This window comes from Cyprinodon variegatus, unplaced genomic scaffold (assembly GCF_000732505.1).
Source record: "Cyprinodon variegatus isolate N-32 unplaced genomic scaffold, C_variegatus-1.0 Scaffold184, whole genome shotgun sequence".
NCBI lineage: Eukaryota > Metazoa > Chordata > Actinopteri > Cyprinodontiformes > Cyprinodontidae > Cyprinodon > Cyprinodon variegatus.
In genome coordinates, this window is record NW_015150637.1 from 97,329 (window position 1) to 108,996 (window position 11,668).

General features: G+C 39.4%; 1 protein-coding gene across 1 annotated transcript in view; it reads right to left on the reverse strand.

Annotated features, from left to right (window-relative positions):
* LOC107087453 (ras-related protein Rab-37-like) overlaps positions 1–7,565 on the reverse strand; it is a 19,850-nt gene extending 12,285 nt beyond the window's left edge. The window contains exons 1-3 of the mRNA XM_015379026.1: positions 7,080–7,565; positions 3,651–3,761; positions 686–727 (exon numbers count right to left, since the gene is read on the reverse strand). Of these exons, the coding sequence (XP_015234512.1) occupies positions 686–727; positions 3,651–3,761; positions 7,080–7,190 (264 nt within the window). The 5' untranslated portion in view covers positions 7,191–7,565. The remainder of the gene's footprint in view (positions 1–685; positions 728–3,650; positions 3,762–7,079) is intronic.
* Between the last annotated feature and the right edge of the window lie 4,103 nt (positions 7,566–11,668).

An 11,668-nucleotide genomic window follows, 5' to 3' on the forward strand; every position in this document is an offset into this window, starting at 1 on the left:
GGTGGATGCATGGACGGACGTACGGATAGATGGATGGATAAACTTAACATTGTGTATAATGGAGAAATCCATGACTTCCTGTTTCTTTCTGGTCTAAATATCAAGTAGCAACTCTTTAAAACAAGAAACACAAGAGAAGATTTCATTCAAACGAAGCTGCTAATTTATCTATCAGGAAGCTTCCCCTATATCAGTCAGAGCTGTAGTTGAAAACCTTTGAGTAACCATAATAGATGGAATGAGGATGAGGCTTTCAGACAAATCTTTATCGGCATCATTTCCTGCATGCTACATTCTGTTACAGTAGACATTTAAGTGTCACTTCCTTTTTTATGAGGGCTACTGTCAGCGTCTATTTATTAGGACAGTAATATATCATGTGAAAAGCATGTGCAAGAGAGGCTGAGGTTTTACTGAAGCCAGTGAAGGAAGTCTAATTTTGTCGCCTCCTCCTCAGTGTTGAAGGAACAGGTCATGATGAAAGGAGAGTACAAGCCTTGGGTGGATTTGATTAAAACTGGCAGTAAGGCAGCTATGTTTAAAGTTCACACTGATCTATTTATCTGACTTATCTAACCTACTTGATGAGCTAAGGTGAGTGTTCAGGTTAGGTCACAAATTTATCAGCAAGATGAGTTGATATGAGCTAAAAAAAGGTGCAAAAAAAAGATAACAACTCTCTCACCTGGAGCTTGACTTTCAGGTTGTCCACATCCACCACTTTATTCTGTGAAAACAAGAGGGACTGTGAGTGAGAGACAATCTGGCATATGTTTGAAAAATGACACGGAAGCGGCTGACAAACGTTACGTTGGAATAAAAAAAGCACAGCAACTCAGCGTGTGGCAGAAAGAACGAGGCAGCTAAAAGTAGCTTTGAAAGCTGGCGAAAAAAGTAATTTGCAACTCCCACACAATAACGAGGTCCCGGGATTAGACTTAATTACAGGAGAGTGAGAAAGACGGCTGGCAGCATAACAACGAACTCCCCCGTTAATTTCCTGCAGCCCTGTAGGGGTGCCCTCTGATTTCCTGTAGCCCAAAAACCAGGCTGGAAAAGTTGGAGGCCCCTCTAGGTGTTGGATGGCTGCTTCCAGAAGCATGGAAGCATTTTTCTAACCATAGTGGTGTTTTTTTCTGTGTGCTTTACAGTACCAGGCAAAAGTATACACACCTACTTTGATTTTGAGGGTTTTGTCATTAAAACCCAGAAATTGGTTTTACGTTGCATTAACACAAAACAACGTTCCTTCTTCAAAGCCAAAAAGACCTAATCTTTGATCAGGCTTTGCTGTCATACCGCTTTAACATTTGAATGTTGGACCAAAGTGTTCCCTTTGAGGTCATCAAACCTTAGAGCACTGATTCCCCAACTGGGGGTACTCGTACCAGGGGTCCATGAGTACATTACAAGGGGTACATGAAAATATTTTATTTCTTAGGTAGTAAAATATATTATGGCTGGGATCTGTCTTTTTATGTGAGGACCCAATTGTAAACTTAGAGTTCACCGTGACACACATTCAAACCAAGCAGAGGAACAGACTGAATCTAGACAACAGTGAGGGATCAGCTGTTTTTCACACTGAGCTTTTGGAGCTCATCAGAGCAGCTCAGGTGTCTTGATTAAAAAAGTAAACTGATTAAGTAAGTCTGACTATAATTTTTGTTCTGTATTTTGTTCCTAATTCATGATTTTATTTTGTATTCATTTCAATTCCCTGCAAACTCCCAGGCAACATATTTATGTTTTTTTTATATATATACATATTTGAGATTGAAAGAACTAAATCCCCAAGAATGAAATTCTCAATGTTAAGTAAAACAGTTTTTGTTTTATAATCAGTTATAGTACGTTCCACTTTTGGACAATCATCAATACTTTTGACTGAGGGGGGGAGTCCTGGTAAGACAAAAGGCTCAATGGAAACACAAGTCAAAACAGGTTGGGAAACACTGCCTTAGAATATTTTTGTTGTAATCTAACTCTTTCTACCTGACCTGTCTGCCAAGTTTCCTGGTCTGTAGAATTTTGTTTATTCTCTACAACAGCTGTGTCAATATTAAGATTAAATAAAAGACATTTACTAATCAAATAACTTCTCATGTAGCAGATTAAAACAATAAAAAAAAAATGTACGCCATTTTGTTGAAAATGGTCTTGTGTCTATGCATCCTTTCCCTTCATCTTAATCATTAGATTTTAATTTGTATCACTCTAATACTGCGTGCAAAGCGTTTTTCTAGGGCTTTTAAATGAACCACAGCTTCATTTTTGAAATTCTGCGCTTTCTTTCAGTCATGACCTGCTGCTACAGGCATAAACCAGGTCACAGCTAAGTTTGCGATTGAAAAAACAAACCCACAATAGAAAAAACCCCAAACAAAAACGCTTAGAAAAAGGAAGTTGGGCAAGAACAAAAGCACTTCCTGAAGCACCGTATCAGTGACAAGTCATAACTAAGAGCCCTTGCCTTTTCCTTTGAATGCGCAAGAGGCCAAAAGAAAAAAAAAAATCTACCCGCACAACAAGAAAAAACAGGAACAAACTACCTCAACAACAATATCGACGACAGTCAGAGCCGCCACCTGCTAAAGCCTCTGCCTTGGCGGAGGGAACATGGCTCAACCCTTGCATTAGTTGCCATGGGTTTCCATTTTTTTCTCCCCCCAATTATGACGCGAGAGCAGCCTGCATGCTGAGTAACTGCTACAAGGAACCATGCCCGAAATAGATCAGCATGTAAAAGCTGCCACAGCCTGCCTTGCCTGCCTAACCGTGCAGAGGACATCCTCAACATATTGACTGAACTGTTTATCTCAAAATGCTTTGTTACTAGGCAGCTTTAGACCCCTACTTGTGAACACCATCAATTAATAAGGGTTTATAAATCAATGTAAACCAGCGTCACCTCCCCCTTTTAAAGGCTTTTTAGCAGAAACTTCTTACGCTATAAGTGAAAGTGACATTTTAAGGCTTTTACAAAAATATTTCAGATATGAATAGTGTTTCATTCTTTCCATTGAGACTAAAAATTACTTTGGCTAATGCACCACTCTACCCGCTCAGTGGGTGAGCCCCTATACTTGACTTGCCATTAGTGCAAGTGTTCTTTCTGACAGGAGGAGAAGTAGAGTTTGAGGCCTTGACACCTATTGTTCCCTCTTGCACAGACGAAGATGATACAGAGTAGTGATTTGCTTGAAATCCTTCATCGGCTCCTGTTTGAATGTGTGTGTCTGCATGTGTCTTTGTGCAACAGATGCATGTGACGGGGTAGGAGCCGGAACGACAGCAGGGGGACTCCTTCAGGCCCGAGCTGAGCCACGGCCAAATCTTTCCAGGAGACTGAGACGTGGGCAGGCATCTGCCAAGACATTTATGAAGCCGTCCAAAGCTCCTAGCAGCACAAGTGGTCTGTGAACTTGACTGCTTGGCGACAGGATTTGTACATTTGGTGCCATCGTGGCAGAGTGATGAAGCGTTCAGCGTGGAAACAGGCGCTAATTGGGCCGATAGCACTCCTGCCACTTGTTGTTTTTGGACATGTGATTGAAAAAAAAAACATTTTACCTGACAAGAGGAACAAGTAAAAGCACAGAACTGGTTCATACAAATCAGCGGTGACTTTTCTGAAGCATCTTTCTCACCCTAAAGTCTATTCCGACGGTGGCAATAAAGTTGCCTCCCAGAAATGCCCCGTCTTTAAAGCGCACCAAGATGCACGTCTTCCCCACAGCAGAATCTCCGAGCAGCATCACCTAGAGAAACCCGGCCATCAAAGAACAAGGGTGACAGGGTTATATCTGGTTAGTGGAATGAACTGTATAGCAACAAAGAATGGTGAGCAGAAACAATTTTCTAAACTAGGGGGAAAAAAATAAAACACAGATTAAACAACTGGGATAAAACTGTTTGATATTTGGCTTAGTTGTCAGTATCAAGGTACACTGGTGCTTTAAGCAGAGATGCACTAATTCATCTTCCAGAGGATGAAAACTTCCTTAACTACTGAAAAATCTGATTCTAAAATTTCAATTAATTGAAAATAAAAACACAAACTATTGGTGGTGCCAGTCAGACATAACAATACCTTTTAATGAGCGGCTCAAACACTGAAAAATCGTTTTTTTTTCTTAAGAATTAAATGCATCAAAGCGATGAAACGTCACCTTCTTCTATCTGAAAACCGTCAGCCAATATCACATACTTTGAAAAAAGAATCTGTTGTTCCTTCTAATTGATTCAAACCTGCAGCTTCTTTCATATCTTCTAATCCAAGAAGCATAAAATCAATCAGCAGTTAATAATCAGAAGAAAACCAATAATAGGTTTTGGCAAGAAGAAGCCGAATCCACTGATTAAAGCCTTTAGAAAATACAAACAAACAAAACTAATAAAGCAGTTTAAAGACCATAAATAGTAGGGGGTCTTAGTTATATTTGTTTTGTAAAAAACATGATTCTCGGTAGCTGACATGTTTTCCAAGCAAATCTGCAAGATTACCTTTGACTGACTGATGCATCTCCAAATACCAGTACTTTTAATTATGGGTGAAGTAGATCTCAGAACGGGAAAATGAAAGCTTTTTTTCTTTTATTTATTTAAGTTCTTAAAAAGAAACACAAACCCAAATTCTCAAAGTGTGTTTTAGGCTGAAGAGACCTTTAAAGAAAACTGAAAATCCGCATTAAACAGTAAAAACCTGAACAGTGATTAAACATGTTGCAGTTTCTAAGTTCTATATGAAGAAATTTCAGAGGCCACAATGGAGGATTAAAGATTTCAGACTGCATGATTTCTCACTGTAGAAGAACCCCTCGTCAAGAACAAATGGCATATCATCATTACCAGAGTTGGACTGTGTTTTTGAATATTTTTAGAGTGCTAAACTGCATATCGGGGAACCAGTCACACCTTGATCGACCACAAAGATCTAATAAAGCAAACTGTGAAAAACACCTACAGACATGGTGTTAAGGGGAAACGCTCATATCAGTCTTACATTGCAACCAATCAGAAGCTAATAGCTGCATGTCCATTTATCAGCCAGCTCTAACTGACAATTTAATTTCAGTTTGAACTGAATTTAATATAATGGGCCTTTAACTACTAACAGCTCAGCTAATGTTGTCGTCCATGTCCAAACATCTACGCATTAAACATCTGATATTAATGGTTTTTTTTTACATAGCTTATCAGTCATTATCAGCCTAAAAATACTGAACCGTTTTGTGATGTTAACGGTTTTACTAACTGCCTACATTATTTGTAAAATATTAATCAAATGTTATGATTAGTTGTCACTACTTGAGAAGCCTTTTCATGGAATACTTTTTTACTCTTAATTTAGTCCTTTTGGGGTTGTCTATATATATACTTTCACTTTTACTTGAGTAAAAATATGCTGAAGAAGAGCTACTCATAATTTTTTGGCTGCTCTAGAAAACCTCTGCTGGTCCTTTAAGCAGTTGAGGTGATTATACCTCATAAAGGTCGGGGCATAGAGAAAGGTAAGTAACTTCCAAAGCAAATCTCCATATGAGGCCATAGGGTAAGGGAATAAGCAGAAAAATGAGCAGGAATTGGATCTGCTTCCAGGTTATGTGAAGACATAAACCTGTTGTTTCGGTCTTCTGTAGCCTCTTGTATTCAAGGATTGTCTTGTATTTAGCGCCAGTCGTAATCTCAAGGCTGGTTTATGCTCAAAAACCAGGTCGTCTGCGTGTGTCGCAGTTAACACAGATATGCCCCCGCCCCTTCCACAGACACTCAGCTGCACCTCTCCAAAATTGTAGGTGACCGCAGACAGGAGGCCTCTGATTGGTCAAATCTATATCCGCTCTACACTACATGGGTATTTCCTGTTTGGTACCTTACCGGAGGTTTTGTTTATATGACCGCCATTGTGGAAAAAAACTCACAAAGATGGACCAGCTAGAAGAGTGAGGTGCGTAAGAACACAGGGACCCTTTTCCACCTGGATCCACGCTCTTTTTCGCCCTCATGTCCCTCCATTGTCGCACAAACTTGCGTCACGCAGCAAGAGCGCTTCAAAATTCGGCATAAATTAAAAATATCATCAAAAATATCAGCATCATACCTGCGACAAACTCACTGCGACAGTGGTGTGAGAATATAACCAGCCCTTCAGTTCCTACCAAAGAAAAGCATCCCACAGCATAACGCTGCCACCAACATGCTTCACCAGGTTGATGGTGTAAACAGGGTGATATTAGCTGGAATATGGATATATATATAAATTTGAAGCTCACCCAAAGTTACTACACCAACCCATGGTAAAAAAAAATTAAATAAATAAATAATTTTCAAAAATGCAGCAATGTTAGAGTTTAATCTTTTCAGGTCGTTTCTGTCTTGGACTAAAACTATTTTTTTTGTTTAGTTTTTTCAAAACAACAGAACAAAGGTGCCATATTTTACACAAATAGCATCAGAAAGTATTTTTTTAAGCATATATAAGTGTTTAAATTTACATTTCAATAAAACATTTTGCATTATTACTGTAGGTGCTCTAACCAAGTGTATTATTTTAGGAGCAGTAGGAATAAAGTTGCTTTTTGTATCAGTCAGAACCTTACTCCGACTTATTTCCACATATTTTCTTGGAAAACTGTCAGCTTTGTAATAAATCATTTGAGAAGATGATTGCAGGCAACCCTGCAGCTTGTTGAAAAATAAAAAATAAATCCAAAAATAACAGGTACAGCGGGATAAAGCTATTGTGCACGCATTTCCTTTGCATTTGACCAAAAATATTAGTCAGATGAACAGCAAGCAGTTGTTTAAAGGGATCGCTTGACTTGTCTGCTTGAGTCTCCAAGCAAATATTCAGAAGAGAAGCAACAAGTACACCCTTGGTAAATATTTAAATCAGTAAAATCTCTCCACCATCTGCTGGGTGATTTGCTGTTAACAAAGATAATAACACAAAGCAGACCAATCAGATAGTCAACATTCTTCAGATGCATGTTTAATGCAGCGTCTACACCCAGTTATTCTAGTAAAAATGCATGAGGAAAAAAAAAATATAACCAAAGATACACGGAAATACACACCTTGAAAGCAATATCATAGTACTCGTTAATAGAGGCGCATCTCTCCAACACATATTTTGACGTGCCGTTTTTAGCCTGCTTGTCCGTCAACGACGCCTTTCGCGTGGACATGGCACAGCCAAAGAGAGCCGCAGCTTTGATGCCTCCAAGATGCGTCCGAGGAAGAGAGAAAAAGGCGCACGGCGTCAGATTGATCAGTCCCGGGCTGCGCCGACCTCCAGCCCCTCTGATCGCATAGTATTAGACAGTAACAGACACTTCCAGGAGGGGTGGCTAAGAAGGAGGAAGAAAGAGGAAAGATTTGCAGCTAAACAGTGAAAAAAACAAAACAAAACAAAAAGAAAAAAAAGGCGCGCGGTGGAGAAACTTGGCGGCGGTGGCGCGTCCGCATCAGGCAGTGGAGAAGCAATGACAGGCAGGCGGAAACATTGCTGCGCTTTGGCGAAGCGGAGCGGAGCGGCGCATCCTGGCGTGGGCAGGTAATTAGAGCTGGCCACAGATGCGGTGGGCGCGCTTATTGCGGCGCGTCTTTTCTAGGAGAGGGAGGGAGGGGCTCAGATTCCTGGCTGACTCATCTGCTACAGGTGGAGGGGTCACTGGGAGCAGGAAGAGGAGCTGAGAGGTCAACACCTGTAGAGGTGGGGGTCATATCTGACCCAAATGATACACAATGGGTACCAGAGTGATCTGCTCCTCCTCTTCAGTCTCATCATATTTACACCACCGATTAATAACCGGTTATTCCACCTCTGCACTTCATAACATGTATCTAAAATGGTTTCAGAGTCAATTTTTTTTTATAATGAAAGCCTGTGAATAAATATTTTCTTGCAGCGTTTGTCTCCCCCTAGCGGTTTAATCACCCCCTTTTTCCTCCTTTGTGTTAATGACAAAGGAACAGAGATCATTTAACTTACATAACCGACCCCATCATGCATATCAGCTCCTGACTTCTTGCAGCTCATGGGATGAGCTCAATGACAAACAGAGGAGGCCCCAGAGGCACAGGCAGAGTACCAGTCTGCTGAGGGGCTCCGAGATGCTCTGGAGGCCCCGGATTTATATGTTAAAGGTTGAAACCCCAACAAGACAAAATAATATTAAATAAGATCTGAAGTTTTATAGTAATGTCTTCTGCCTCTGTACAACCAAACACTAATGACCGACCCATCCAAATGATAAAACCTGATCGGAGCTGAAAGAGTTTCAGAGCACAGGGGCAATCACCTCACAGACTTAGCAGGGGTTTTTTTTTTGTCTTGTTTTATACAGAACCTTTAGTCAATATTGTGCCCATTATGACATGTTAATTCTCAGAGTAAGAACTCAAAACATCTGCATCTACATTTCAGGCATGTGGAATGTGTTTTAAGCATGCAAAATAAATGTTAATCTTTGTAAAAACGAAATAAAACCATTAAAAACCATCTCATTCTCAGCTTATATAACGTGCTATGTTAACCATCCATTTTCTAACAAGCTTATCCCCAGTTGGGTCACAAGGGGTGCTGGTGCCTATCTCCAGCTGACTATGGGCGAGAGGCGGAGTACACCCTGGACAGGTCGCCAGTCCATCGCAAGGTAACACAGAGACAAAAAACCATTCACACTCACACCTAAGGGGACTTTAGAGATGCCAATTAACCTAATAGTCATGTTTTGTTGTTTTTTTTTGGACTGTGGGGAGGAAGCCAGAGTACCTGGAGAGAACCCATGCTCTGGGAGAACATGCAAAATCCATGCCGGGAATCAAACCCAAAACTTTCTTGCTGCAAGGCAGCAGTGCTACCCATTGCGCCACTGAGCAGCCCACTATGTTAACCAATATTCCTTAATTGATAATAAATAAATTTTACATTTGACATATGGCCCAAATAGTTAAAAACTATTGAAAGACAGTTAAAAAAAATGTAAGAATGCGCAGAAAGCAAATCCAGGTATCAAATAATCTGAAAGACAAACGTCTGGCTTTGTTACCATTCAGTGGTGGGGCTTTGTTTCTCCAAATTCAACTGGAGAATTTGACTTGTTTTTACCTGGATTATCATCGTTTACTAAGGTTCTGTTGGGCTAAAACCTTAAATAGTTTAGGTTTCCATCGTAAGCCCTAAACAGTCCTAAAAGATGAAAGGGGATATGATGCAAATAGAGCCAGATTAAAATAGGGTTTAGAATGCAACATTGTTAAACTCCATCCTTAAGAGCAACCAAGCATGATTGAAGGTGTTTTTCCCATTAAAATAACTATGAATAATAAATGAATAGTAAAAGAAATGCTAAATAATCCATGCCGGTAAAAGGCTGAATTCAAATTCCCTCACAGAAACAAGTCAGTAGAGCCTCAGAGGAGAGCTGACTCTTTAAAGATGTCTCCATTAAAGGTATAATGGAGGATTTCTGCAAGCTCTTGAAAAGACCCGCCCTCTTCACTAAAAAAAAAAAAAATCACATGCACAACCCTGTACCCGCTCCGGAGAGGGAACGCCTATTAAACGACTGTGAACCTATTTCTCCCTGTGCAAGCTCTGTTTAAAAGTTGCTCTTTGCATCACTCATACGAGCTTACTTTCCAAAAGAAGATTTGCTATTTTTCCACTATGTCAGACTCACCACCGGTAAATAAAAATGTGGACGGGCACATAGGACGGCCTTACGTAAACATATCACCAGAATGATTGACAGTTAGGAGGACCACTTATTTTGATGATCCACCCAGAAAGAAAAAAACATCCTCCACTATACCTTTAAAATAATTGCATGAAGTTACTGATATTGATTGATTTTAAGCACTTTAATGTTCCACAGTAGAGCCTCTAGTATTTGATTTGCAATCATGTTTTTAAAAAACATTACTAACAAAAAAAAAAGTTATTTCCAAGCAGAGGAATCCAACACTGCTATAAGTAGAGGGTAAACAACAGGATGCTTGGATTAGTACAGCTGTCACTGAGTATTTGATAAAGAAAATGTATTGAGCAATAAAATAAAATCCAACTAATACTAGTAAAAAGAAAGAAATCCAGCTCTGACACCTCAGTTGTTGATGCAATTTACTAAAACCCCTATTGGCTGCTTTGGCAGATGGCGTTTGTGTACGGCAGCCTAACTTCTGTCATTGTAGCTTACCACTATAAGTGTTTGGACAAACAACTGAATGTAAAGTGCTTTGGGGTCATTCATTATTAACCTTTATTTAACCAGGAAGTCCCTTTGAGATTCAGAATCGCTTTTTCAAGAGAGACCTGGCCAAGGTAGCAGCCAAACCACAGGAAGTTCATGCATATTTACAACATATTACATTTTTCATAATAAAATCAGAGCAGTATGTTAAAACAAGCACATATCTCCATCACTACATTCTTCATGGTTACATTAAATTCATTAATGGTCATGTGACCTTAAAAAGCAAGATAAAAATATAGATATAGATATTTCGTATTTAATATTTTAGCCAAAATACAAACTAATTCGCCAGATTGAATAAAACAGCTAAAGACAAATACACTACCAAGAACAATTTCTTGAAATGCAATCTGCAAATAAAATATGCAGGGAATCCCAGACAGTCAGCTTTGTCTGACATTTAAAGTTGAATAAGCTCAGCTGCACTGATTTCATCACTTTTTGAGATGAATAGAAATAAATAAATAAAGAGCACATTGTGTAGATGTAATATATAGTCTAACAGAGTTCCAGAGCAAATTTAAAAGGACTTTGGAGTTTCAGAGTTTGGACTTGATTTCAGAGTTTCTTTGCCAACTTAACGGTTTTTGTCTGAGACCTGAACCTGGACCTATGGATAAATACTAGTAAGAAACCTAAATGATACTTGCAAAAGTCTGATGATAACAGTTGGATATATTGGGCAAACCTTTTCATAACAGATTATATTTGCATGTAAAAAGTGTTTTAACTGCTTGTGCTGGTGGGAAAACTTGTATAACAGAGGTTTTAAGTCACAGAAAATTGTTCTGAAGGCAGCAAAAGGTGTCATTTCAGGCCAGTTTTTTGCAGGTTTAGAATTGCATAATAATTAACTTCCAATTTTCCTCCCCTTATTTATCTAAAGCAATAAAAAATTCATCTTAACTAAGAACCTGTGGTCTATATGGGCAGTTGCCTTGGGTGTTAGTGCCTTGGGGTGCGGGGTAGGGTGACTTTCCACCGCTGAACAGAACAGGAAAACAACTAAAATTTGAGGCAAAAAAAGTCTTAAATGTTAAGAATAAGAAATGTTTTAAAGCAGAGAGCATCTTGGATCAGCCATGGAAGAGTTTCCCTTTTCAGGGGCTTTGATGATCATAAACGACACCTGAAGACTTCACAATAACTACGATCAAACTCTCTTTCAAGCTTTGACTTTAAATCCAACTGGATTAAACACATCAAAGTATTTTATTTCCAGCAGAACTCTCTCTCTGTTTTTTTCCCCACAACCCTTGAATCACACACTTACTGTATAGGCATCAACATATGCTAATGTAAAATGGCAAACCAATTTCACAGCTCCTCGCTGATTCTTTTCCCTTTCATTTGTGACGGTCACAGATTTTTCAGTGTCACAGCAGATTAATCTCTCCCCAAACACC